We start from the raw sequence: 27,799 nt of genomic DNA on the forward strand, positions 1-27,799 counted from the left end.
GGATGTTTACTCTGCACATTGGTCTGCTCCACCGACTGACGTGTACCAGTCTAGTGGATACTCCCATACCGTTCCTCTCCACAGCTGTACACCGTACAGACCGACTCTAGCTTTCTTTGTCTTGCAAGACATCCCCGTTTACTCGGTGTACAGTATCCCCGCTTTGCTAATGCCGGTCCTTCCAGCGAGTACCCCACCTCTGCTAGCTGCCATGGCACAATTGAGATGCAGTGCGACGAATTAGTCGGGGACAAGTGTCGGACAAGAACCGGGGCCTGCTGCACGATCCCTTGTCCTAGCCCAGATCGCGATTCGGGGCGTATTACCCTCGCCAGATGGGGTATATAAGAAGAGTCCCGTTTCCCCTCTGCTTTTGCTATCCAGGAAGTTTATGATACTTGGTCTACATACTCTACTTTGCATTCTTCTCTCCCAAATCGAAAATATGAGCTTCCACGCATCGGCTTCACACATCGAGCTTGAGGATGGTCACATCCTCAAGGCTGTTCTTCGCAATGAGGATGGTGATGAGGAGGAGTCCACCATTGATCTCAATGATCACATCGGGAACGACAATGGTATGTTTTCAGCCTCTCTCGGGCCCTGCGGGGCATCCGGTGGTTGAAGTTATCGCAATGGACTTTCTGACTCGTTTCGTTAGGACAATTCCACTGGGATGGCGGTGACTTCCAGTCCAGTGCGGAGGATATCAGCTTCGATCGCGAAGGAGATGACGGCATCCCTGTTCTCCGGGCTATCTTGCGCGACGTCGATGGAGAGGAACACCATGCGGATATCAACCTGTCCGAGCGTATTGGAAATGATAATGGAAACTTGGTCTTCAACTAGTGGACTTAGATGGCGCCGAGTCATGGGGACTATCTTTGTCATTGCCGTTGTCTGGTACAATTAAATAAATATGGCACATCTCCAACAAGCTCCTTCTCATGTTGCTGGTATGATTTATGGTAGATTGTTTGCTTTCTCTGCTTAGACGGCCTATATCCTTCCATTACATCCATATGCACAGCGCACTTTGGTAGGTTGATTCATTCAGTTAGGTAGGCACATACATAGCTCAAGATTCTGTAGCGATATATAATCTTCTAGAGTTTTCGTTACTGATGTGTGTTGTATATAATTTTACGTATAGATTCCCTCGCACTTTCCCTCCTCCCTAACTTCCTTTATTACCTCTCCTCCTACCTGCTACTCCTGCTTCTTGATCTTCCATTCTCTCTCTCCATTGTGAAGAACACATCTTCCAAATCTGATATTGCCAGCTCTCTAGGTTCGTCCCCTATTTTACCCTTGATGTTGCCCTTTCCAGGTTTCTCCATCCATTGGATTTCAGCCTTCTCAACATCTATATCTGACCTTGGACCTGATTCCATTCCAGTTCACTTTTCTGGTAACGGTTAGGCCTTTCACTATTCCTCATTGCGCCCTCTGCCATAGCTCATCGAGTGATGCAAGTATTCGCTGCACCCTCAACACGACCATCATCCCGGCAAGCCTCCGAAACTCCTTGTTGAGCAACTATGGGGATGTCCTTCTATGATCTGGGAGATCTCCTCCCCATTGCCTTTCTCGTAGGAGCTCGTTCAAACTCACTGCGACATCCATTCGCTATCTCGGCACATCAAAGCCTAGCCAGCGTACTTCAAACGCTTGCGTGTATAGGTAAATACCCCATCATATAATTCTCATGATCGACCAGGAAGCTAACCGGCTAGAGGAACATGCCTAGAGATATCATTCCAACCTCAACAAGGACGAATGAAGTATCTATGGACTGGTGGCTCAATCCAGAAACATTTGATCCCTTTAGGTCTGCCACAACGCAGAGGTAAGCTTATCCAAAGTATCTTATTGCGCCTCATTCTAACGCTTTAGCCTCACTTCTCGCATTCCTGTGGAATCCGAGGATCATGAGGAGCAGCGAATGCCGATTAGCAGATCATAAGATGTATAATCTTCGATTCCAAAAGGGCCTTGCTGCTTTACATGACACAGATTTCACAAGGCTCAGCGTGGTGAATCATCACCTCCTACGAGACTCACATGATTGGCATTTGGTGGCTTCAAGTTGGAAACCAAGAACGAACGTCCCTATCTAGATGAGTCGTGGCAGACCATTCATGCGGAAAAGCTCGGGCTAGCTATCAGTGCCGGCGCAAGTTTGAGGATCTGAAAGACCTACAGCGGCAGGTCCAGGGAAATCCTGTTCGCGGGATCCAAGGACGTTCTCGTTGAGCTCCGGCCAAGAAATACGGAGTGATGAAGCGGGAACGTGGTTGACCATCGCGTAAAGAATACCTCAGTCACGATTGTGATATGTTTGAAATGGTGTCGCAACAGCCACTCCAATGCTCAATTCGAGTTGGGTAAAGATGAATACGACCATTCCTTCTTACCTTGACTTATCCGGGCTAGGCTTGCGGAGAGTAAGTGAACCTCTATATACCGCGCACCTCTTTACTAGCTATTCTTTGGCCAACCGTGACTGGAAGTCTCAGCTTAGTAGATTTCGTGTCCCGCCCGAGATCTGGTGTGTTTTCGACACTGCAACATCGAAGAGTTGCTCTCACTGCGCACGCCACCATAAGGTGTATGAACAGGTACGTGATTGCCATGGACTCGAGATACTCTTGGTACAGAATCGTTCTGACTTCGTGTGGTCCTAGGTCCCCGCGGGTCTTGCTGGAAACCATTATGAGTTGTCTCTATTACGCTAGGCTGCCGAGTTTTGGTCTAACTCTGAGGATGGAGTGGCGTGTCCCTTGGCCAAGAAAACGATGAGGGAGAGCTTGTGACCCTGCTCCTACCTGAGGACCTTGTCTTTGCCGTCGCGGCCGCGGTTCATGAACTTGTTGGCAGCTTTGACAACCTGGTTTGTAACCACCGTCATCTTCATTATCTGGCTGGAACTCGTGTTTCCTAAGTGAGTATCCCTCGACTCGGTATCGACTCGCGGTCAGTTTACTAATATTGTACTCGCCTCTAAGGACGTTACTACTATATACGATAATTGGGTGCTGCCTCGCGCTGCTCAGATTGTTCCTGAGGTTCGATCTAACTCTCGTCGTGGTTGGGACGAGCTTGCCGTTGAGGCCTCGAAATGCCCTCGAGCATGGACAACGAGGAGTCGATGGCCGCTTGGCGCAGTGCCGTGTACAACTTCCGAGCCACCTGAAGTCGCTCTTCGCGCTTCCTACCACCGTACTATCTAAGCCAAGCTCTATACTTTCTCTATAATATCCTCCGCGATATCCTTTACGCTTTGCTTCATACTATCCGCTATACTACGATAAAATCGGGACTTGTGAGTCTGTACATCGTAAATCTATTCTACATTGAAAGACGGCGTTACGCTAACCACTCGTATTTCCTATTATAGAGCGCCCTAGGTCCAGAAACAGGTGCCCACTGCAGCCGCATCGTTCTGATGGAGCTCCACCATGACCCCAGTGGCATGATGCAGACAGTCATTCGCATCCACCGCATAGGGCACACGAGCTGCAAAGCGTGGCTCCTTTCTCAGAACCACGCTATCCAATGGTACATGGAATCGAGCTGTACACAAAAGATTCTACCGTAGATTGCGGCACAGTTGCAGTCTCAACTCCACAGTCAACACAAATTGCACCCATCCCGGGGACGTTATAGTGGTCAATGATGTGACTCCTGATCCCACTACGCCTCTTCCAAACCAATTTGAAACGCCTCGCATACCGCCTCTTAGCCAATCTGTGAGGGATTGCCCGCGATTTGCCAGACCGCCGGAAGGGGCACGACTACAAATACCTAGGGTCAACCGGTTCGACTAGTGACGGCGTGCCCTCCAGGGCACTTTGCTGACGCCTGTAAGACCCCAGCCTTCCAAGAAGCATGCGGTATTCCTATATATTCGTGCAGGGATTGCAAGAAGCCCTAGACAAGTCGCCCTTAATCTGACACTGGAATTCCACCATGGCTGTTACGACGCCCATGCTGACTGGATATCACCAGGTTCTCTAAATATATGTTTTTTTCGTTTGCCTCGGCTAGCTGATGAACCTATATGGGGAGGGGATGATGAAAAGTGGCTTGCACCATCTGCTGGAAACAGGCAACTGGAGCAGCTTATCACTGAATGTCAGATGGCGGACGTTTGAGAAAACAGCCAGTACCGACAATATACATAAAGCGGGAATGCTTGTTGAGATGGATGGACTTGTGAGTGGTATAAAGATGAACCTATGGACCAGTGATGAGTTCTGGAAACTGATACCATGTATTTACCCCCTTCCAGCTTTCCAAATTATGTCTTCTATACATACAACGTTGATCTCATTTTACTTAAGCACCTTGCAAGCTTTCGAGGGGTCACAAAGAAGACAATTCATTGCCATGGGGCATTCAGGGTCACGTTATGTTTGGCCTAATGGACGTCCCCGAAACCCAAAATTGGGATGTGGACCGTACTGGCTGGAGCTGGTAGAGAATGAAGGTCTCAATCCCATTCCATAAATCAGGTGTAATAACTGAGCCATGGTTAACTCATTGACATATATATTAGTAATAAAAATCGAACATATCGATAAAGTTCACTAGGGACGAGATACAAGAACAGTCGGCTGCTTACATATGCAGCCTTGTGATGTCTTTCTAGTAGTCTTAGTGGTAGGCTCGAATATTCTTTTAATCTATCATCTTTTTAGATACTTCTTTCCTACTCAGTTTTATAAGTACAAGGCGTAGAAAAGCGCGAGAACTTATAGACTCTGCAGAGACCTTTCTATATATACACAGGGACATTTAATTTCAAATTGGGCCTAGTACTGATAGCTTCGCGTGGTCATGACTCAGACGCCAGACATGCAACATGAAAAAAAGCATTGTCTGACACTAAAACTGGCGCCTCGGTCGAAAGCTGACTTGGCCTCGAGGATGGGTGAATATTCGACCATCCAAATCCATCGACAACCAGCTGGCGGAGGAATATAGTATCCTTTTAATTGTCCATAAGGCCATATTTGCAGTTCAGGTCACGCAAGTACATCAAAGGTTGGATCAGTAAGTTCGTCGAGTTATCATCATCCCGGACCTTCCGATGGCATTGATAGTCGTCTATCCATGTGACCTTCAACTCCACGACAAACTTCAAAGATCCTTGCTAATCCATCGCAACGACATCACGGGATTTTTCTTAGCCACTGCAGATGCACTTGAAGTCGGCAAGAGTCATTTCAAGCCCCCGGGAATCGGGTGCCGCTCCACCCAATGCTCGACCGATTGTAGGAGCCGGCCCCGAAGCCGTAATCATCGCCAGTGTGTAGAATATCACAGACTGGAGCTGACATATTGTGTCCGTATAGCCTTTTGTCTGCTTGGTCCCATTAAATATCCGCCCTGGGCTTGCAAGGGACTTGATCAGAAGAAGAAGTAAAGCTGTCAAAAGCATAGTTCCAGATAATGGGAGGCATCAAAATATATGGCTCATTGTGAGACATTGACGCGTAAGGTCCCTCTATGCTACGGGAAGCCTCCAGTTGTGTGCTGTTAGCTATCTCGTTGGCCACTGTTTCCGGTACCCCGAAGGATTGTTTCTGAAATCCAGGTCGCCAGAGGCCCGAGCCATGAGCCGTTGTGAGACGGGGCTGTCCAATGGTCTGGTTGCTTGTAACTTGCGCGCAGAATGTCCGTTGTGGAGGGCATAGTCGACTGAGTATTGTCGAGCGAAGGCCCACGCTGATGTTGAGATGATAGTCCCCTTCCATGGATCATAAAGATGGGATGGATACATGTCTGCTTCACTTTTTCAAGTCTTGCTGTGACCTCAGAAACCAACCATGTGGTATCATAGGCTATCCACTTCTCGATGAATGAGTCGTAGCGACGCAAGTGATTTCCCAGATCCTGGACAGAACAATGTCCCCACACACGAAGTGGTGTGGATATCTAAGCGCGAGCATTCCGCAGAGCACTGATATCGGGGGTGGTGTCCTGTAGATCCCCAAGTCAATTGTAGCATTTGGCATAACTCATGCCTTTATATTCCCAACAAAATGTCCCCCCACAACCTGCCAGATTTCGAGAAGACCCCTGTTGCATCCTGTTGACCACCTTGTTGGCTGCCTCAGTGTCCAGAAGCTCTTGGAATGATCCTTTTGCAATGCATCCCAACAATGGCCTTGGCCTTGTCCTTTTGTGGGACGAGGCTGTCGACGGGGTTGTCCGTGAGTTCGGATGTTTGTCCCTTGCGTGTGGAATGTCTGTTAGGGAGGGTAAAGTCGACCGAGTGTCGTTGAGCGAAGGTCCACAGTGATGTGGGGCTGATATTCCTATTCCATGGATTAGCAAGATGTGGTGGTGAGGATCTTGAGTAAGCTTTAGGGGGGCCGATAACCTTTTTTCAACCACCATAGCCGTTTAGGTCCGTAATGGGCCTGATATGGCCCTGTTGGTAGGGCATGGTGGTAACAAAATAAAGAGCACCAGATGGTAAAGCTGGTAAATGGTGACCGTATGGCCGCAATTCACATCTGCAACTGAGGAGAGATATAAGTCAATATTCCCTTAAGGTTAAAGATAGACCACAGCTGATAGGTACACGTCTTGTAGCAAGAGGCTGATCGTACCGTCCTAAAATGGAACAAGTGGTCGTCTGAAGTAAGCACAGCTCTTTGTAATGAAAACCCCTTGCGGCGTAGTCGTTGATTCTCTAGAATAAGCTGCTTGCTGAAGTGGCTGGCTAGGTCGTGATAGGGAGGTTAGTTGGGTGGTGAAGAGCCTGGTTACCCCAGGCTTGCGCTTAACCTCGGGGGTTGGTGTTTTTTTTTCTTTTTTGTCCTTACTTCTTCTTAATCCAAATGGATCTTTTTTGCATCTCCTAGTTCAATCCCAGGACACTGACAGGGACCTTCTACACCCATCGCCAGATACTCAGAATCTGATATATCTTTCCGCGATAGGCATATCGGACTATCATCATCTTCACGTCTCATCAAGGGCTCTTTGACCCTCATTTTGAAACCCGAGTTACAGAGCAGGATTTTGCTCAATCTGCCGCACCGCTATCCCCAGAATTCGATAACAACGCAGCAGCAGAAATCCCTCGAGAGTTTCCAAATTTATTGCGGCCCCCTGCTACTCAATCAGCTACACATTCGTGGCTCGTCGCTGTGTGTTACCGGCAACGATTACGGAAAGTAAACACTCGAAGACTTCATTCCCAAGCACAGTCGCCTCAACATAATCCAATCCTTTAGCACAGGAACTACCATCTGAAACAAGGGCGACAAGGCTTGTGTGTTGCCAATCGCATAATCCCGAGCTCGATCGACCCCTCAAATACCCCTGTCCACGAATGTGCACCTACTAAGCCAGCAATGCTGTCTACCGATGACAGCAAGACCCGCGGTGTGGGTATTCTCAAGGTAGAGCCCGCAACGGTGGTGGAACAGACTACCAATGCCACTAACTACGCTTGTTGGTTACTAGGAGAGACGTCGAAATGAATGAGTGAGTTCACAGCTGATTGACGGTTCGAAATGGTGGGACCCGAGAGAAACGTCCGACCTAACCCCCCTGATTAGCAAGATGTTATGGCAAGCAAAAGGCTCATCTAAAGCGATGATTGACAACGAATAAATGCACCATTGTTTGCACTTTTGACCAGGTTCTGGTTCGCAGGTTGGAACACTAGTTTAAGCCTGACTGTGCAAGGTCTGGCATGCAATTTCGTCTGGAGAACGGAAATGAAAAATGGCAATTCTTACATTCAGTCATGCAAAGACGCGGAAATTTATTTGACATGGACGGTCTGGGCCTCAGGAAATTCAGTCGGAGCTGTCCATCATGTCTTTCCTCGGCGATTGTCTCGCGCATTTCATGGTTGTAATAGCGTAGAATATGGAGTCATTTGGGGATTGTATGAGAGAGCAAGATGAAGGGTAGTCCAGAGCGTACTTGTGCACGTAGCTTTAGAAGTACGTAGGTGGGGGGCAAAATGTTATATGTGGGGATCTTCCAGGGGTCCGCTGACCTTGGCCAGGTGTTCTTTAAGCTTCAATGAAGCACAGCAGTATTTTCTTAATGCTTTAGAGTGCCCGACAGTCTGTGAGTGACTAAGTCGTGATAGGGAGCAGCAGGGGGCGGCCTACCTAGTCTGACCCCAAGATTTTATATAAACCAAGTGGGGTTTTTTTTTTTGCTTCCTGCAATCATCTTGATGCTTTTGGGAGACAGACTTCTAGGGATCTACTGAGAAAAGAAAGGCTATCTGGAAAATCTGTAAGATGCGAGAGGAGAGAAAGGGATTATCTACTCTGGAGGACTAGATATGTTGGGAGGAAACAGCCGAGGTTATGTGACCTTTGACAGTCTTCCCTCTCTCGATGTAATTGACGGAGATAAAATCATAAAAGAGGAGTAAAAATGATATAAATAATGTGTATGGACCGTCCAGGGAGCCTTCTGATATTGGGCGTTTGTTTGTTAAGTTTAACCAAAAGACAAGGTTTTTCACCGAAACCCCCTCATAGCTCAGTGTGTTACCACCGTAACGGCTTGGACCCTGATGCGGTTGCTGACCGAGTCGTGATAGGGAGGTCGCTGGGTTTGACATAACCTGGTTCGACCCCAGGCGTGGATAAACCTAAGGGGGGTTTCGGGGCTTTTTTTTTTTTTTTTTTTTTTTGGGTTCCCACTTTGTATTTACTTTAAAGCTATTTCATGTAATTATAGACTCCGGGCTACGGTATAAAGCGCTTCGACGCAATATCGGCCGTCGGCGCGAATGGGTGTTGTGGGGCCATTTCATGAAAGTTTGTTTGTTTAGACTTTAGATATTGGGCGGTGGGTCAAACGGTCACGTGGTATCTGCACTAACCCACCTGCGGACTAGCCCAGGGCCTTATTTCCACTGCTACGTATTTACACACATGCATCCACACAACCTGGACATACCTACAGGTAGGTATATATTCCTCTGTTGATAAATAGAAAGCCGTTGGAGGGAGACAAATCAGGCCATGTTACAGAAATTACGAACACGGGTGGAAGTGAGAAAATCCAAAATGAGCTAAATTCGATATAAACGGGAATTAAGAGTAAATCTGGATAATTCTGGTGACGTAATTGTGTATATCATTTGCCGTGGTATACTGTTGACTTCGTGCCTACTCTATTTTAAACTTGCATTACCATTGTTAGCTATGTGGTCAGCTGGTCCCTCGACCGTATCCCAGGCAACTTTCATTGTTTCAACTTTCTTCTTTTCCTCCACATTTCTCTCCTCTGTCCTGGGGCTCAGGCCTCTATCAAAATGAGTTTCAGATACCAAAAAGAAGCGATCACGCAGCCCTTACAACACAACCCGAGCTGTCGAATGACCAATACCGTCACTTGCACTGATATTGCTGGCCAAAATCGTACATTCACGCCTTCCTACTCCTACTCAGGTCCCATACTAACATCAGCTTGTCCAGTCTACTAGGAGCTTTACCATACAAAAAAGCGATCAGCATCTCCGTATCATCCGTCGGTCATGTTCTACCCACAAGAGAAGATAGCACCAGCGAAGATAGATAGGAGGTGTTGTAGGGACATACGGTTTCAGCTTCCCTGGAAATTCACTACTGAAGGTGGGGTGAATCCTTGGAGTTTCGAGAAGAAATGTAAGCCTCCCTGTGCCAGAAAATGTATTCAAATCAGAGCCATTGACGGCACTGCTACTGTGCTACCCTAGAGCTCGTCGCAATTGCCTCTGTGTCAGGCCACTTGAAACCTGGGACAATTACCATTGTCTCCACCATGCCATCATGGACAGCAAAGGTCTCCGAACGTTACCCAAATCGAGATTTCGTGGGCCAGATAAAACCGATCATCGACCACCCGATGACACTTCACCACCTCGGTATAGGGGCGAGATGCACTTCACCGTACATGTTTTGCGACCTTTCCGCCGCATTGCCTCAACATAACCTCAACCAGAGCTGAGTTTCAGCCTGGGGAATTGTGAAGTCTGGGATACGAGACCGCAAATTTCATGTCTGGAAAGGCGAATCCCTCCATGCGGGTGACGCACATGCCCGGCATGTAAAAACCATTTGCGGCATTTCAGAGCTTATAGCTCTAAGATATATCCAACTGGAACTGCATTGGAGTCCCGGCCATAAGGATGTTCCAGGAAACGAGGCCGCACACGACATGCCCAGGGCCGCTCAATCCCAGCTAGCTCCGCCCAGTGCCATCACGTCCACAAGGGTCCGCCACAAGAAGAACAAACCTATCTTGAGGTCATCTGTGTCCTTTGTTGGATACGAGATAAATGCCTTCCCTTCATCCCCACTTGACATTCCTAGCCATCTTTCCCTGCCTATTCGGCCAGGCCACTCTCGCCTCCCAAACCCTCCTATTCCTGCAGCCGCCTTGCCTCCTCCGACCACGACCCATTTGCCAGAGTAGCTTACCGAGTGGAGCTCGGTAGCGAAAAGCAGAGTAGTTTGTACCGCAGTGTGGTTATGTGATAGGTCTCCCATGTCTAAGCCAGAGACAATTTTGGAACGGTAAACTTTGTAATAGTATGCTTCAACCAAGGTACTATAGTGGCCTGACGATCAATCATGGAGCCCGGACAAGCCCAGTCGAGCCAATCCCCGAGAAAAAAGAAAAAAGAAAGGGCAGAAACCTTCCTCGTCCGATGATGAAGAGGAGACCTTGACGTTACCCGTCGCGGAGACGGCCCCGCCAGATGTGAACAATCCTGCCGCCCATCTATCATACTTCGAGTTGCCCAACGCTCTGACGGAACACAGGCTTGCCGGTCCTGGCATGGGAGGGCTCGGATTGCCGGTCGGGGTGTTCACTGGGGACCCTTTCAGCTTCGCAGACGAAACCCTCGCCCAGAGACTGCATTTCTACCGAGTCATGTTTGTCAATCTCACTAGCAAGAGCGGGATCCGATGGGATGTCCGCACCGTCAACATCTACGGAAGAGCTCCAAAGTCGGGCGGTCGAGACCGAATCCCTGGCCCCAGCTGCTCAAGCAAGCATGTCAGCTTCTTTCTAGAACATACCGCTCTGCCGAAACTGAAAGGGAAACAAGTCACCGTCTACATCTACACCTTGTTACGGTCCCAATGGAACATGGGAATCGCCATGAATTTGCCGTCTCTGCGATCGTGCCTTCAGGAAGATTTTCGTCCCCTCCAGAGGGAAGTCAGAACCATACGAATGGAGAATGTATGTACATTGTATGATTTAGCTGTGAATGACAATTTATTGACCAAACATACGATAATCTTGTTTTAAATTTGGGTATTTGAATACCTATTCCTTTGTCGTTACCTGTAAGGTTGATAATGTCATTATATCCAGGAAATACCTTTTTTCCGGTCAGTTAAAAGCTGTATGGTATAATACTAGTGTGGGTCCTTCCTATTTGGGCCACAGGATTCTATAAAATTAAGACAAACACCAATATTTCTCAGTAAACCCCTTATAGTGCATTTGGTCCCCTTGCAACATCAGGCTCATGTTGTCCTTAGGTCGTGATATGGAGAGGCATTAGACTTGCATATGCACCTGGTTTGACCCCAGGGGTGTGCAAATCCAGGGGGGATGCTGTTTTCTTTTTTCTCTTTCTTTATCTCTATTTTTCTTTCTCTTATATTACATCTGATCTGCAGTTAGCTTTAGACCTCTTTATATCTCTCATATCCTTCATGTTATTTTACATCTGATCTGTAATTACAGTTGGTAATCCTTTGGGGGATAAATGGGGTTTTTTCGCTATTCTTGACTAGTAGTAGTGCAGGCCGTGGAGACTTTGGTATAATAGCAAGCTAGTAGGTAATTGCTTGGCCAATGAATGGAAGCTCCTCGGTATCACTATTACGGCTCGTGTTCTACCGTAGGAGTGGGTGAACCTAGTGGGGGTTGCCCTTTTCATATTTCATCTTATCACAAGCAGCAGGTCTCTAGCTCATGCTATTATGGCGACTACTTATCCCTTTCATTTTTGTCAGAGTTCACATGACCTCGGGTGTTTGCTCCCAGGTATCAAGTCTCTATCTTGTAGATAGTTCCTTTCTCTCCTCACGCATTCAGAGATTTTTCCAGAGTGCCTACTATTCTTTATTGTAGTCAGCTCTCTCAATTTTTCCCGCCCTTCCTACTCTTCTACGTCTTTGTACCTTCTCCCTGTTCCACGATTGCTTGCTTTGTCTGCAGATCTCTTCTTCAACCAGTCGTCCCATCCACTGCCAGTCCCATCACCACAACAATCCGCCATACAAAGCCCTCTCACATAAAGGCCAGGTTGTGACCCAGACGAAATGCCAACAATGGACCTAGTCTAGTGCAGTGCGCGCTCCGCAAGCTGCCCACCTACACTTCGCCTGAAAAGATAGCCAAGGAACACTGTCTATATCCCGCGTGGACCCGTGAAGGCCCCAAATGACGCCGCTAGAGTCCTGGCCGATACTGCAAAAGCTGTTGCCAACACTACCAAGGCCCTTAGCCAAACAGCGAAGGTGCTTGATGAGGCTGTGAAGGCACCAATCGACCTGGCAAATGCTCCTCATGATGTTACGACAGACCCTACCACACCAGCGTCTCCTGCGAACACGCAAACCCCTACTTCCAGCCAGCCGGATCTTGGCTCTATCGTACTGGCACCCAACTCCAGCAACTCAAATTGTGGCACTGGGGCACCTAACCCCGGTCCCAGACAATCGACATCGGATCTGCCATCGCACGAGCAGCCTTCCCTGACTCTGAAAGGAAAGCGAAAGCACTCCGAGTCTGACTTGCTGGATTTATCGCCACCTTTCAAACAATGCAAATAGGATCGCAAGTTTTGTACCGACCTCCGCCACAACCTTGTTGGGTTTGTCTCCATTGGAGGCCGGCGGGATGCGGACAACTTCGCTCGAAATATACACAATCTTCCGATACCGGGAAGCTCCGTTTCTTTTTCCTTCTCCTTGCTGAATTTATGTTAGTTATATCTGAAGGGAATCAATCTCTGAGTTTGTATTAGAATGGCTTTATTTCACTTTATAATTTCCCTTCATATCTCATTCACTTTATACCTAATTCACTTGACATAGTGACCTGACACCTAGCTTAAACTTCAGACCATACTCACTTCTCAATCACTTTTATATCTACTTCACTTGACATTTGACTTCAGATTTAATGTACTTCGCATCTAAGTCAGTATAGGAGAGGTCGTGGTAGGAGAGGCGGTAGGTTTGGGTGCTACTTGGTTCGACCCTAGGGGTATGTAAGCCTGGGGGGCTACTTTTTTTCTTGTTCTCTTTCTATAATACTTAACAAATTTATGCGACAGTATGTTGACTTACCCACAGGAGGATAAGATGGTGGAAAGATGGTGGAAACTGTCAGACGAGAATCTGACCCGCTCCCCAGCGAGTCGAATCTCTCCACAGCTTCTCCTGGTCTTCCCGGGGACTCTGTTATACGCTACAGGTATAGTTCAATCCGATCGATTGGATGGAACTTCAGGATTACGGGTGTGTAGAGAAATTCAATGGATGGGGTAGATTCTGTTAAAGACTACAGATACTGGATGGGTCCATGGGACCTAACCTCACCACGGGCGGTGAACTCGTCTCCGCCTCTTTCTGCCCTTCCCCTCGGGCGTTTCAATGATCCGCCCGTCAGAAACAAGGTTTAGCGAGTATCTATAGCCCAGCGATAGTGGGGCCTTGGGGTAGCCCAGATGTTGCGCGAGGTGGGTCCCGAGGCGGCTGTATAGCACGTGCTACTATGGCCAGTGCTTCAGTTGAATTTTGCCTGCAGGATGGTTTATAATCTGGCATATGATATATTTGAATGCACCAATTCTAGAAGTTGGAAATTGAAGTGGAAGTTTTAAAACTGGAATCATGAATTTTTAATGTCGAAATCTGGAATCGTCTACCTGGGAATATATCTGTCACTCGACAGCTTCGCACGACACAATATATCTCGAGTGGCCAGTTTACCCATTTCCACCATTTCCACTATTCCATGCTTTACGGCTGCTTTTCTTATCGTTTCAACTATAGAGTTTCTTGGAGTTATCTTGTAAAAACAACATAAAAAATACCTATGACTAGGCGTTTGTTAAATTTAACTGAAAGATGGTATTTCTCAACAAAACCCGCTTATAGCTCGGTAGGTAATTCCTTAGAATATGCTGCTGGGTCTATGACTGATCGAGTCGTGATAGGGAGATCAGTTGGGTGAGTGACCTACCTACCTGGTTCGAACCAGGAGTGTGCAAACCTCCGGGGGTCCAGAAAAGGGGGGTTTTTTTTTGATGAATAGCTCACTTTATGACCTCCCTTAATTTAATAGGCGTGGGAGAATTGATACTAGTCCGTAGAGATAAGATTGATGCACCTAATGTATGCGTATATGACATCTCAAAAGAGTCCCAAAAGGAGTCCGAAAAAGAAAGCAAGAAGGATGAATAAAAGGACCACTCAAATGGGTACCAACAAAGAGAAAGGACATATTATAGTATTGGCCAAGGTGCACGAGCGGACATAGACTGCCGTGGCATGTACCTCCTACAAATTTAATATCTGATACTATCCAGCCAGCTGCAAGCTACAAGATAAAATGGGTACGAGAGCACCAAGACACAACTTCAACTAGTGTAATACAGGGAATATTAAGCCCCCATCAGCCTAGGAATTGAGAGATTGGACATAAACATTGCAAATGCAAAAAGACGAAAGAAAGTTCAAAGTTCAATCATAAGTCCCACGTCTTTCTTTCAAGTTGAAATAATCCCTGTGATTCCTCACGGCAGCGTTTGCGAGTATGACATTATAAAGGTAGCTAAAGGCTTCATTCCATTCTATATGTATCAGGCACTGAATATCAATTGATTTGTGTAAATGTGAATCAAACAAGATATCGTCAGAGTCTGGGGAACAAGCGGTCCAGTGAGCTGAGATTGTGATGTCTGAGGGTCGAAAAAAGCACTCGGACCACCTTGTCGAAAGACTTCCGTGTATACTCACCCCGAGTCCGGATGTAACCGGCGGAGGTCGAAGAGTATACTTGCTCCATTGTATCAATTTTAGAGTCTCCTGTCACCTCGAAGGTGAAACAAGGGAAGATGATGACTGAAATACAGCTAAGTGGGATAGGGGTGTGGGCGAGTTCATAAAGCGCCTCTTCGTAGTGATCAAAGGTCTCTTCGCGGAGACGAACAGTGAAGTCTAGGTAGGCAGGTGGAATCTTTTTGACTGCTTTGATTTCCATTCGGAAGTGGAGTGGCAGCATGCACTCGATCGCAAATTGAGTTTCAACTGCCGCGTGTGTGGTTGGATTTAACATGATGCCACCCAGATTGACCAATGGGGGGATATTAGCGGTCTGTATTGTTGGTTCGTTTCCTGGTACCAGCAAACATTGCGTGAACATTTGCTGGATTCTTCATCAAGGGGGTTACCCCTGTATTTTGTCTATGAGGATCTTGACTATCGCGTCGAATTCACGAGAGGGATGTTCAGACTCTGAAACACCTCTTATTTCCAGCTCGGCAGGATAGATGCTAGACTTGTACGTGACGCTGGGTTGATTTGAGCGAACTGAGCTTGATGATTGCGTGTTTGTGATATTGGCAAATGTGACAGATTGTCGTTCGGGTGTCGTCCGAGCCGAACTTGACTTCAGCGGAGATCTTTTGGGACGCCCGGCATCACCAATGCGATCATCTAGGGTCGGAGGTTCTTTTAACATGATTGATGAGATTATGGTCGGCATCTCAATGTTTCAAAGAAACGGAGCAGAAGGAAATGTCTTTTTCAGCTCCACTTGGTTGTGCTTCTGTCGTGGCGGCAGGGACGAAGCAGAACGAAGGAGTGTGGAGGGGAGGGAAGAGCAAAGACCAGAAAGTCGGGCAACGTTGTCATGAATTAGCACTTTGACAGAAAGGGTAGTTCACAATAAAATAAAGGCTCTGCATAGCCCTGAAGGATCACAGATGGTCTTTACATGTTGTCCATGGGCTTCACCCGTCTGGTACGTGGTCGTACCATTCACCTTATGGACTCGATATATGACCTACTCTACAGCACTAATATTATCTAAATCATTCCTACATCCTGTGGAGATAGTCTAGCGCTACTATAAAAGCTCATTTGTTATCATCTTTCTAGATGTCTTTCTAGGTGTCTTTCTAGGTGTCTTTTTTGAGGTCTTTTTTTAGGTCTTTTCTAGGCTCCTTTTGACTATAACCCCTAACTATCCCCTATTATTGTTAGTGGGACACCTTCAAAATGTCATCCATTATAACCACTCATGTGTCAGCATATTGAACTGGACCTGGAAAAGACGATCTAATTGTGGCTTAGCATCGTAGTAGCAAGTGGTAAAGATGAGATAGGAGGATATATAAACAGAAAGGAATGGTTCTCACAGTAGATAGAGGAGCCATAAGGGGGCGTAGTTCCCGCTCCACGAAGGCGTTGTAGCGCAAAGGTCTTGAAGCCCAGACTTGATAATTTTGCAACAAGTGCTCGGCTTCCTTCCTCCTCTTTCTCCTCCTGTTTTCCTTTTGTCATTCTCCTCCTTGTCCTACTTTCTCATTAACCACGTTTCATATTCCCTCGCATCCCCCATTCATTCCCAGCCCTACCGTCCACGCCAATTCAGTTCGTCGAACACGGCGAAGATATGATTTCCTGCCATTCGGGGCCTGTCTACAGCCTCTGGCCTTTGTTGCAATCCCAGCAGTCTCAATCAAACCAGCCTGGCTCCGGTGAAGCTCCATGTCGAACCAAGATAACCGAAAGTGATCCAGTTGCCCAAGATACAACCGGTGACGTGCCAAGTCAACCGGCCACTGCTCAGTCAACCACTATTGACATCCCATGTCAACCCCAAACTGCCGAGAAGGCCCAGGCCACTCAATATACCGCCGAGAAGACATATATTCTTAACCCTGCGGCCAATCTGGTTCATACACCAATTGTTGAAGATCCCGTTACGAGAACTGCCGAGCCTGCTGATGAGCCTGTTGGGCAGCCAATTGGGGACCCCGTCCTGGATCCCCGCGTCGGGCCCGTGACCACCCGACATGTCCACCCCTGCCGCCAAAGCCGCAGCACCCTCAAGGAGTTTTTCCAGCAACATTTAGCACACACAAAATCCCACCTCCATTCTATGACCAAAGAGGCTTTTATCTCTACGGAGGACTGCAGCACGCTGAGGCGGATTGATGGGACCCTAACATATGCCCCCAATGGATGTATGGCAACTCAGTTGGAGGCAATTGCCCGGCACTCCGAGGAGCTAAGTGAGCTTGGGGTACACTTAGAGCTGCACCTCAGTCCATGCCATTGTAAAGTGCCTGGCAACGAGGCGGCGGATTCGACGGCTCGAAAGACAGCATCGGCTGCAATGGCGAGGAAGGCCAAATATCTTCGCATCCTAAAGAAAGCGGCACTTGCGCCAAAGGCCAAATAACTCAATACCAGAGGAAAGAAGCCTGTGCGGACGCGCATCGGGTTCCTTGGTAATCTCATTTCTTCTTCTGTCCCCTGCTACCATCCCCCTATCATCCGCCAGTGCATACCACCAGGAACCCAAATAGGTCTACATTGGATATGCCCTGTAATAACCTCTGAATTATTTTGGATGTTTGGTATGGATGTACACTTGAGTTTCTTGGATGATGTTACTTAATTGTTTGATTAATATTACAAAATGTTGAGTTGATAACTAGTAAGTCATCACTAGATTGCTCTCACTTCTATTATGTGGTAGCCTAAAAGATCACCCCGAGGGCGTAAGCAATAGTGTCAATATTTGAATCAAATTATTCACATGTGAGGTGGCATACAGGTATGAGTGACGTTCCTTCCTAAATGGGAATCAAACACACAGTTTGACAAGAAATCCCCCTCATAGCTCAGCGTTCTACTCTACAATGGGTAGAGTAGGCCCTGCAGTATATAGATAACCAAGTCGTGATAGATATTGGTGAAGTTGATGAGATTTGGGTTATATTTTCCTTTGTTTCACTAATTCAAGTTCAGTCCAGGAAGATGGCCATGAAGGTGTAGACGACTCAGATCCTATATAAATATTTCATGTCCATATTGCTAACGTAGAGCGAGAATATACGTCAAAATGGGGGCGCTTAATGGGTATTGCGTAGAAGCAGAAGACGAGAGAGAAGGTGCAGGGGAAGCGAGAGGGGAGATCAAAGCGGCAGTAGAGGAAACTGAAGAGTCGAAAGAGCTTAATTTCTCTCTAGTTTAGCACCAGGAGTTTACATAAAGGGTGACCCCATTTTTTGTTTGCTTCCTAAAGCCATCATTCATTCTCTCTTGTCCATTAAGGAATTAAAACTACATACTCTCATGCTACTCGCACCCTAGTCTTGGCTCGCCTTTATCTTTCTTTCGCTACCTGTCCCATGTATCTGACATATGGGGACCCGTCTAGAACAGCTTATAATCTTGGCCAGGTGTTTTCTTATTTGTGTCGATGGATTTGTAGGGTCTCCGGTGTATCTACAAATGTATTCCATCGGCGTGAATATTCTATTAAATGCTTCCAAGGTTCCCTTCCATCGGCCCTAGGTCAGGCAAAACGATGGATTGTATTTAGACTTTCAATGATAATAACTACCTTGTCTATGGATTTGGTGTGGAATTGGACGGTGTATTATTAGATCCGTTATAGCAATTATGGCAATCGAAGAAGAGAGAGGCTATATGAGTGATGAGGAATAATCCCCAGACTGGATAAAGGAGACGTGATGCAACGTACCTCCTCCCACTTTAGGAAAGTCTCGTAACCAAAAGTTGGTAGGCCTCAGAGTGATACATTTGCGACTAGTGCTTTGCTTTCTTCTTGTTCTTCCTTCTCCCACCTTTTCTTATCCATCCTCTCATCCTATCCACAGCCACAGTTACGCTACAAGATGGACGAGTCGATTTCAAACTCCTCGGAACGAGACCGACAACCCCCGAGAAACCTGCTGTGAAGCCTGCAATTGAAGCTTCTGTCGCGCCTATCCCCGACCCGCCGCCCAAGCCTACGTTACGGCCTCTCGGTGAACCTGTTAGGGTGCGTGTGTTCAAGCCTCTCCCCGAGCCGTGGATTGAACTGGATTACCCCGACCCTCCGTCAAACCATGTGTTGGAGCCTCTCGGTACACCTGTTGGGGCGCCTGTGTTTGACCCTCTCCCCGGGCCGTTGATTGGACGGGCCCACCATGTCCCTGCGCTTCTGTCAAAGCGCCAGCGGGCCAGGCACAGACAAACCCAGCGTGAGGCTGTGCAATTGACCAAAATGTCGCCCGACCCCGAGCTCAGCCTCGAAGAGGCCCCACCAAATAATACGCCGTCCCAGTTGCTCGCCCAGTCTTCAGGCCCATCTGTCAGTCGAAAGCGAAAGGCCCCTCCATCCGACAGAGACCCTGATGAGAATCCCCGTCCGTCGAAAAAAAGGAACACCGACAAAGCAAGTAGAAGGTACTGCTGGCAACTCGGTCACGACTTCATCGGCTTCGTGTCGCTCACTACTGGAGAGATGGCTTTAGAGTTTTCGAAGCACATTCTGGAACATGATATCCAGAAGGACGTTTGCAAAAGGCTTGTTTATTTTTGTGATGGGTCTTTACGCTGGCTCTGCGGTGCAGCCGGAGTTGTTTGGCCGCAAAGCTTCACTTCCTCCAAGTTTGAGGGAAAGGGAATTTACTATCCCTTTAGTATTGACAGTACTGCGACCTTAGAACTTTTTGCGATTGCCTCTACACTTGAGGCAGCAATCAGTGACCTGGAAAATCCACGGTCCAATGTTGTGAGAGCTCTTGGCGTGAAGAAGACGTCTTTCCAAGGGATTAAGGGGCAGACAAGGTCGCATCTTCATGATATGACGAAGGAGCTGTTTGTGTTTACGGACGACTTATATGCCCTTAGACGCATCAGCGGGGAGCTGACATACCCCGCTAAAGGAGACATTGCGACCCAATTAGCAACGATAAGTGCTCATGCGAAGACATTGAATGGACTTGGGGTCCACGTCGAGCTACACCTAAGCCCCGGGCATTCTGCGGTGCCGGGGAACGAGGCAGCAGATGCCATGGCGAAACAGACGCAAAAGAAGCTCCTGTTTGCAACAAAGACGTGTTGGCCCACAGATGGGCCAGCCCAGAGTGAGCTGACAACGGCTGCCCCGGCCAAGGCTACCATTGTTTGCCTGTAGCCTCTTTCCTCCTGCATTTACTATGGACGAGTCTACCTCCGTAGGCCCCCGCTGTCCCTACAAGCACACCCCCACAAGACATAGGCGTGGCTTCAAGTTGTCCTAAGATCCGGTAAACCATGAAAAGGGGCCGAGGGTCCTAGATGTATTTACCTTCTTAATGTGTCACATGTCTGCTAATTTGTAGGAATAAGGTAATGAAATGTTGATCTTAGAGCAGGTGAATCATATATACTCACTTCCTGCTCATATTACTCTCACATATCTATTGGTAGTGAGTACTCAATAATATGAATATTCCACTGAATCATATAATTACGTGTAATGGGCCATACTGTGAGTGAGCACGTCTTCTTTGAGGCCAAACATGGGTCCCTCATACTTCGCGCAAATGCATGGCGTTCAATGAAACTACCTTATGGGTTCGTGCTCTATCATTTACAGTAGCTCCTGCAGTATGTTGCGGATTGGGGAGTGATAGGGAGGCCAGTTTGGTGGGTGATCTACTTGGTCCATGCAAAGCCAATGGGGGTGTCTTCCTATTTTTTTTCCCTCCTAATTCATAATTATTTGATTTAATGACCATAATAAATTTGATTGTTGTTAATGTAAAGCAGAGATAATGTAACTAATTTGTAGAACCTCTGGGGAGCCTTATGATATTAGGCGTTTGTTTGTTAAGTTTAACTGAAACATAAGGTGTTTCACCGAAACCCCCTCATAGCTCAGTGTGTTACCACCGTAACGGCTTGGACCCTGATGCGGTTGCTGACCGAGTCGTGATAGGGAGGTCGCTGGGTTTGACATAACCTGGTTCGACCCCAGGCGTGGATAAACCTAAGGGGGGTTTCGGTGCTTTTTTTTTCGCTCCTAATTCATATTTAATTCTAGTTCCATTCAAAGTTCTTGCGTATTTTAATTCTATTTATTTCTCTCACTGGAGGCGCGAAAATCGAGGTTTCAATGTGTTATTCTTGCTGGGTGATCTCCCCAATTCCTCCCATTTTTCCGTTGATCACTTGGGATACAAATGATATAGATAATACAGTTCCACTGATACTCTCCCATTGTAAATCTAATATCAACAATATTCCTCCAAAAAGGATGAAGCCATTCTTCAACGTTGTAGATAACGTATGTTGTCAAAATAGACGTGGCTGTACATCATAGATCGGATCCACGGAATTGCGGCTGTCGGCCCCACATCCCACATCCGATGGGCCCCGCCCATACGTCATTCCAATTCTTTTCCAACTCCAGTGCTATCTCTCTCAATTACCTGACGAAAGTCTTGGACTGTCATTCCTCGCCTGTGTTGCATATTTCAAACTTTGAGATCTACAAGATTTACATCACCTCCCAATCGCGCCCTTCCACTTTCCGCATCTCCCCAGCCCGACCGAAAGACATAACCAGCCCCCGACCTACAATCCACGAAACGAACCACATTCTTCACCATGGCACCTCTCATCCGAGTCATTGGATCCCTGAATGCGGACATGGTCTCAGTGACACCCCGATTCCCAGACCCAGGCGAGACAATCACCTCCTCATCCTACTTCACCAGCGCGGGCGGCAAGGGCGCAAACCAAGCCGTGGCATGCGGGCGCATGTCTCGATCCAAGCCAACAGGCACCATAAACTCCACGAGCGATGTCAATGTCGAGATGATGGGCGCAGTAGGCGCTCTAGATGGCCACTTCTCTTCCTTGCTTAAACCGACCCTCGAGAGATCCGGAGTCGACCCCTCCCGAGTGAAAGTCATCGAGAACGCATACACAGGTGTGGCAGTGATCATCGTGGACTCGTCAGCCGGCGGCGAGAACCGCATTCTCTTCTCCCCTGGTGCGAATTACGATGGCATGCAGCCTACCCCCGAGGTGCTGGGTATGGCGCTAGCGGCGCCCGTACCCGATGTTATCGTGATGCAGGGCGAGATCCCGGTTGACACGATTATCGGGACACTACGTGAGATCGTAGCTTACAAGGCAAAGGCTCGTGCTGCTGGAAAGTGCGGCATTGAGTGTGGTCCAGATGTTATGCTCAACCCAGCACCTGCGCCGCCTGGTGGCTTGCCCGAGGATGTATACGCTGCTGTCGATCACTTGATCCTGAACGAGACGGAGGCTGAGCTGATGACTCCCCCGGCGGAGCAACTGCTTCGCACGGTTCCGGATGCCGAGGGATTGGATGGCAAGGAGAAGGTTGCTCGGTATTTCCACAAATTGGGTGTCACTTACATCCTCATCACGTTCGGGGCGAAGGGCGCTTGGTACAGTGCCGCGGATGCCGGCTCATCCGGACCCAGTGACGGAGTACAGCGCTTCACCAACGAGATCCCAGCCGTCGCTGCCTCTCATGTCTTGGATACGACTGGCGCGGGCGATACATTTGTTGGAGCCTACGCGGTCAGGGTGGCGCGGTGGCGTGAGCAGCGTCGCAGGGAGGGCAAGGCTGGGCAGAATGTCGCGGATGACGAGAAGGCATACCGGTACAAGACTGTCATGGACGAGGCGATGCGTCTGGCTGCCCGCGCCTCGGCTCGGGCGGTGGAACGTCGGGGTGCCATGGATAGCATTCCTTTTGAGGATGAGGTCTGAGGTAATTGGCACGAGTCTGCGATCATGTACACTATTATATCACGCGACAAAATTCTATGGACTATTCCGGTCGGCATTTCATCGGTCTGGGGTAGAATGCCAACGCGATTGCACGTCAATGGCCCAAAGGATTAGCTGTCGGTTTTCGCGAGGAATGCAACAAGGATCAATGCACCGAGGGGAAATAACCCGAGCCCACGAGGGACAGGGCGCAAGTACCATCAAACCTTGGAAAACCTGTCTACGCCCAGGTGTAATATCCCTATTAATAACCCTCCATCATTCTACGCCTTGAAACAGCCTTCAGGGGCGAATTCCTACTATAAACCACCTTGATAGCCAGCCCAGAGAACATTCCCCAGCCTTGAGTGTGCGACACCCCCAGACACCTCCAAACTTTGTCCTGAGACTGTCCTCCGTCGAATGTTCCACATTCACCTCAAACCCCAGCAACTCCCGATCGGCCAGTGCATGCATGGTTTCATCCGGTAACCTGAGTCCGGGTGGAGGATAACCAATGGAGACCGATGCGTTGGCATAGTTTCATTAGACATTTCATGCAGCATATTTTTAGTGCAGATTATAGACGCTATTCACGAATGAATGCACAGTGCGCAAGGACGAGACGTGAACGCGAAGTCGCGCGCGAAGGAACGTGCAAGACGTGGAGCGTGGAGGTATCTGGTACTTACGCGCTGTATGCGCTAGTGCCGGGATGCCGAGTACCGGGTACTTGTGGGCTGACCGACGCGTCCAAGGGATACGCGACTATGCAGTGTTCAGCTGGGGGGAATTCAGGAATTGACACCTTTGCGGTGATTTTAGTTTACTTGTAAGGGTAATTCTAGAAAAATTAAGAAGAAGATTAAATTGACTGTGTACAACGTAGGAAATAATATGAATACCACATAGAGCATACAGAAAATCGCGTAAGGATCTACATGGAGTACATTGTTCTAAGACAGAAGAATGAAACCCGTCAATTGGATTGTGCTGGGAATTGCATAAACGCCCCTCAATCATCCGACAACGTGAACGCGACGCGCTTTTACGCAGTATGCAGTCCTTGAAATAGTTCCCTTCTCCCTCCATTTGTGACTCCTCATGTTCTTTACTCCTTGCCTCTAAACCCTCTAATACCAAGCTCTTAACGTCTTAAGTTATTATTATATCTATCTCATCACTGCACGTCTTTACGAATCATCCCTCGTGCTCTCAACAGTGTACGGAATAATCGACCATATCCGACCCATTCCATCATTTTATCCAAATTTCATCCGACCAATTCATATCATTCGATTACATTTTGTTTTATTCATCTGTTTCAGACATTTTACCATCTTTCTGCAAATCCAGCGATCGGCCTGCCTAGTGCCTATTATAGACCGCCAATCCTCCCCCACTTGGCGCTGACCAAAACAAAACATCCCTCTCTCCTTCTTCCTTCACCATGGCCACTCTCACTATGACTCCTACTCGTCAGCCTTTGGGCTGTTTGGATATGCCATTGATGCGCTCCAAACTTAATCGTCAGAACCAACAAAATGGTACGTGTTGACCCATGTTTTGATCTTCCGAAGATGGTCTAGCTTACAATCCCAGGTACCATGTCTATGAAGTCCACCCCAATGAAGACCTCTATCTTCATCGATTCAGAGAACATCAATCCATCTTTCTCCACAAAACGAAAGCGTTCCTTTGAAGACGACGAGGATAGCGCGTCCAAACCCATCAAAACATCCCGCATGGCTCTTTCCACACGCATCAACATCTCCCCCCGTCTCTCAACCCCCTCAAAGATCTCCATTACAACCCCCAAATCAGCTCCCATCCTCAAACCCGCTGGTCGCTCCCCACCACCAAAGTCAAGCAAGTCGGCTACGCGTCGCTCGCTCATCGCCAAGCCCCGCTCAGACCAATATACCAAGCGCGGCGTCGCTCGTCCCTTCTCTCTTGCATCCGCCCTCGCCCAATCCACAACCCCCAAGCCTAAGCCCGCTCCTAAGGCCCCGACTCCAGCTTCGTGGTGCTTCGATATCCACGTCGACACTGAGCAGGAAGAAATGACCAACCTGATGCAGCACTCAACTACTGTCTTGGATATCAGCGACGACGAGGGAAAGTCCGACCCACCCTGCACCCGTGGGAAGGAGAACATTCCCCCTCACGAACTGGGCATCGAACTCCCCACCGCTCGCCAGTCCACCACCACTATCCCTGCTGCTGCTCGCAAAGCACCAAAGATGGATGAGCCCCGTGCTCCGCTCGGTGAGCTCAACGCTGCCGAATACTATGCCGAGGGCTGCAATGCCTTCTCTTACACAATCGTCTATGATGATGAACCCGAGTTCAAGAAACCTTCTTCGCCTCTTGCGCGGAGCCAAGAGAGCCCCGTCACTGCCTCCATTGCTTCAGTTCTGGATGCTGTTGCTTCCCGCGCTGAAACCCAGCACCAGGACTCAACTGATAGCACCGAGTCTGCTCTTTGATCTGTCTGCTCGTCATTCCTTACATCTGCATCTGGTTCAATGGCGCTGTTCTTTGGCCTGGGTTGGGCCCCAATACATATACCTATTTGTTTGATTGTTTGGCGTTTATCTTTTGCTTGGTGTGTGTCGCTTTCGAACACTGGTGTTCAGCCTATCAGGTGTTTTGGTATAACGTTTGCTACGAATTATGTATCTTTCTTGGCTTCATTATTGCGACCAATCGGGTTCACTTTCTTTATCCCGTCTAATTCATGAGTTATTGTCTGTGTTATGTCTGATGCTTCACGATGTATTCCAAGTCTGCCCATGGCTTTAGCAACGATTAAAACAATGCTTTCGATGACTATCTTCAGCACAAAGGACCAATTTTCTAGACGTAGCCAGTCAATCCTCAAGTAAGCTAGTAGTCCCCGTTACTCATCCTCGTCTTCATCCATTTCATCACTCTCATCCTCATCATCTTCATCAACTTCATCAGCATCCCTAGCCGCAGCAGCATCCGCAACCTGAGCAGCCAACATCTCCCTACGCTGAATCTCCTCCTCTTCACCCTCACTCTCCTCAACCTTCTCAGCCTCCGGCTCAACCTCACGTTCCGGTTCCGGCTCAACACTCTTCCCCTTCAAAGTCTGCTTCCCCTTACCCTTCCCCCTCCCTTCCCCAACCTCCCTCCTAACTAACCCAGCATTAGCAGTCAAATTCCTCCAAACAGGCGAACTGCGAATAATCGACCGAATCTCCGTAGCAAGCGTAATCTCCTTCTGCGTCGCAACATCAGGATCAAGCGTAAACAACGGGAAATCAGCCTCAGATCGCGCATGCGCAGGTAGTCGCATAACCTTCACATAATCCTCATCATCAGGCTCCCGTCCTTCCATCAATGCCTGGATCTTATGCCGCATAACAGCCTTTGCTTTCGCAAGTGTGCCATTCCCAAACCATCCATCGGTAACGATGTCGCATTCGCTGCGCAGGAATCCAGGTCCCGGATCGGCGGGGAATAAATCGGCTTTCAGCTGTGCGTCCTCAATCTCCCCAACCATCCAGATCCGTCCGTCTTGTGCGAATGGTTGCTTGCCGGTGAAAATATGGCCTGTTGACGGTCCGCTGGTGTTTTCATCTTCGTTTGTCCGAATGTCGCTAGGTCGTGGGACGTTGTGCCGTCGACCGCCGCCTCCGTCGCGTGCGAGTTCGGCTTCTCGTGCTAGGAGGCGGAACATGAAGGTTTGGTAGTAGCGGTATTCTGGTGAGGTGCGTGGGTCGACGCCGAGTTTGATGATTGCGTCGCGCCATGGTCCAGAGCGGAAGATGTAGCCTACGTATGGAATTGCATGGCGGAGGTTTAGGCGGTCTTCGTCTGTTTTGAGGTTGTTGCGGAGTCCGCGACGGGTCCAGGCGGGTTGTTTTTCGTACAGGGCATTTAGGGTCGAGATTGTTCGCAGCATGCCTGCGTCTAGTGCGCTTATTGGGAGCATGTCTGGCCGTGGCTCGGATGGGACGACGGGGATGTCGTAGGGGACTAGGTGGGTTAGGATTTTGTTGGCGGTTTGGGTGTTCACGGTTTCTAGTTCGCCGGACCGGCCGATTGCTTGTTTCACTGTTGGGTTTTGGCGGTAGCTTCGAGGGAAGTTAGTGGTCTGGTCGTCTTGGCTTCGTATTTTGGGTGTGGCTCTTACATGTAGTGGAATGGGACGTCTCCATGGCTGAATGATGGTGGTGGGATGAGATCTGCATTCGCGGTGGCACCTTTGGCCATGTCGATGTCAAATTGCTTCATTTTGTCGACTATAGCGTGTTAGGGCATTTCTAATGAGGTGTATGTCAGGCGAACTTACAGTCAAATGGGAGAATTTGGTCTCGGAACCGGTTCGTAAAGGGACTCGCTGTAGTCGAGTAAACGAAATCAGGGATTCCTGATATCAGATGTTAACAAACCAGCAACGGATCATTAGAGTAGTTCACCTACCTCGGAACACATGTGTCCGTTCAACCCTCCCAACTGGCTCGATCTGATACTTGGCAGGGTTATCACTCAAACTGCGCAAGAGATCCTTAGCGATCCGTCGCGGGGGCGGCTCAGATGCTTCTGACTCTGGTGCATCTGCGAAAGGCTCATTCGAGCCTCTCTTGCGCTTCCGTCCTGTCCGCTTGGGGACAGTGACTTTGAGCAGAACATTGTTTGATTGAACGATGGTTGACTGGACCGATCGAGCCATGGCATCTTCTGGCCGGAACACCAGATTAGCTAGTGTGTCATCTTTCTCCGGATTAAGGATCTGTATTAAATCAGCATGTATTCAATTTTCAATCTTCTTTCAGGGCAAGAAGTATTCTCACTGTTTTTATTCCGGCGTCGCCCTGTAAGGTCTCGATCGCCTTATCGACATTGCGGATCACGGCAGGGTGCTCAACGCTGACGAGGCGACGGGATGGCACTGCGTAGAAGGGAGCAGTTCTGGAACCCCGCTGGTCATCCAT

The 27,799-nt window shown here is 48.4% G+C and overlaps 11 protein-coding genes across 11 annotated transcripts; 6 read left to right on the forward strand and 5 right to left on the reverse strand.

Moving 5' to 3' along the window:
• Positions 1 to 385: 385 nt before the first annotated feature.
• N7517_008779 (CVNH domain-containing protein) lies at positions 386 to 849 on the forward strand (the record flags this gene model as incomplete). Its single annotated transcript, XM_056726508.1, has 2 exons — positions 386 to 578; positions 662 to 849. Coding segments are annotated over 2 exons (381 nt in total), but the record flags the coding sequence as incomplete, so codon positions are not given.
• A 1,610-nt stretch (positions 850 to 2,459) lies between these two features.
• Positions 2,460 to 2,911, reverse strand: N7517_008780 (uncharacterized protein; the record flags this gene model as incomplete). Its single annotated transcript, XM_056726509.1, has 2 exons — positions 2,460 to 2,703; positions 2,829 to 2,911. 2 exons carry the CDS (start codon positions 2,909 to 2,911, stop codon positions 2,460 to 2,462), a joined length of 327 nt encoding a protein of 108 aa, XP_056577360.1.
• A 2,637-nt stretch (positions 2,912 to 5,548) lies between these two features.
• N7517_008781 (uncharacterized protein) lies at positions 5,549 to 5,788 on the reverse strand (the record flags this gene model as incomplete). The annotated part of the gene is made up of 1 exon (XM_056726510.1): positions 5,549 to 5,788. The coding sequence occupies one exon, from the start codon at positions 5,786 to 5,788 to the stop codon at positions 5,549 to 5,551; it is 240 nt and encodes a 79-aa protein (XP_056577361.1).
• A 4,406-nt stretch (positions 5,789 to 10,194) lies between these two features.
• N7517_008782 (uncharacterized protein) lies at positions 10,195 to 12,836 on the forward strand (the record flags this gene model as incomplete). Its single annotated transcript, XM_056726511.1, has 3 exons — positions 10,195 to 10,251; positions 10,594 to 11,229; positions 12,399 to 12,836. 3 exons carry the CDS (start codon positions 10,195 to 10,197, stop codon positions 12,834 to 12,836), a joined length of 1,131 nt encoding a protein of 376 aa, XP_056577362.1.
• A 2,089-nt stretch (positions 12,837 to 14,925) lies between these two features.
• Positions 14,926 to 15,435, reverse strand: N7517_008783 (uncharacterized protein; the record flags this gene model as incomplete). The annotated part of the gene is made up of 1 exon (XM_056726512.1): positions 14,926 to 15,435. The coding sequence occupies one exon, from the start codon at positions 15,433 to 15,435 to the stop codon at positions 14,926 to 14,928; it is 510 nt and encodes a 169-aa protein (XP_056577363.1).
• Positions 15,436 to 15,459: 24 nt separating this feature from the next.
• On the reverse strand, positions 15,460 to 15,753 carry N7517_008784 (uncharacterized protein; the record flags this gene model as incomplete). The annotated part of the gene is made up of 1 exon (XM_056726513.1): positions 15,460 to 15,753. The coding sequence occupies one exon, from the start codon at positions 15,751 to 15,753 to the stop codon at positions 15,460 to 15,462; it is 294 nt and encodes a 97-aa protein (XP_056577364.1).
• Positions 15,754 to 16,689: 936 nt separating this feature from the next.
• N7517_008785 (uncharacterized protein) lies at positions 16,690 to 17,481 on the forward strand (the record flags this gene model as incomplete). Its single annotated transcript, XM_056726514.1, has 1 exon — positions 16,690 to 17,481. The coding sequence occupies one exon, from the start codon at positions 16,690 to 16,692 to the stop codon at positions 17,479 to 17,481; it is 792 nt and encodes a 263-aa protein (XP_056577365.1).
• Positions 17,482 to 17,944: 463 nt separating this feature from the next.
• On the forward strand, positions 17,945 to 20,232 carry N7517_008786 (uncharacterized protein; the record flags this gene model as incomplete). Its single annotated transcript, XM_056726515.1, has 2 exons — positions 17,945 to 17,948; positions 18,929 to 20,232. The coding sequence occupies 2 exons, from the start codon at positions 17,945 to 17,947 to the stop codon at positions 20,230 to 20,232; spliced, it is 1,308 nt and encodes a 435-aa protein (XP_056577366.1).
• A 1,457-nt stretch (positions 20,233 to 21,689) lies between these two features.
• N7517_008787 (ribokinase) lies at positions 21,690 to 22,832 on the forward strand (the record flags this gene model as incomplete). Its single annotated transcript, XM_056726516.1, has 1 exon — positions 21,690 to 22,832. One exon carries the CDS (start codon positions 21,690 to 21,692, stop codon positions 22,830 to 22,832), a length of 1,143 nt encoding a protein of 380 aa, XP_056577367.1.
• A 1,450-nt stretch (positions 22,833 to 24,282) lies between these two features.
• N7517_008788 (uncharacterized protein) lies at positions 24,283 to 25,321 on the forward strand (the record flags this gene model as incomplete). Its single annotated transcript, XM_056726517.1, has 2 exons — positions 24,283 to 24,379; positions 24,435 to 25,321. The coding sequence occupies 2 exons, from the start codon at positions 24,283 to 24,285 to the stop codon at positions 25,319 to 25,321; spliced, it is 984 nt and encodes a 327-aa protein (XP_056577368.1).
• Positions 25,322 to 25,734: 413 nt separating this feature from the next.
• On the reverse strand, positions 25,735 to 27,799 carry N7517_008789 (transcription factor TFIIIC subunit TFC1; the record flags this gene model as incomplete). Its single annotated transcript, XM_056726518.1, has 5 exons — positions 25,735 to 26,938; positions 26,998 to 27,106; positions 27,157 to 27,234; positions 27,288 to 27,597; positions 27,659 to 27,799. 5 exons carry the CDS (start codon positions 27,797 to 27,799, stop codon positions 25,735 to 25,737), a joined length of 1,842 nt encoding a protein of 613 aa, XP_056577369.1.

Source organism: Penicillium concentricum, assembly GCF_028827145.1.
Source record: "Penicillium concentricum strain IBT 3081 chromosome Unknown utg000003l_segment0_segment0, whole genome shotgun sequence".
Taxonomy (NCBI): Eukaryota; Fungi; Ascomycota; class Eurotiomycetes; order Eurotiales; family Aspergillaceae; genus Penicillium; species Penicillium concentricum.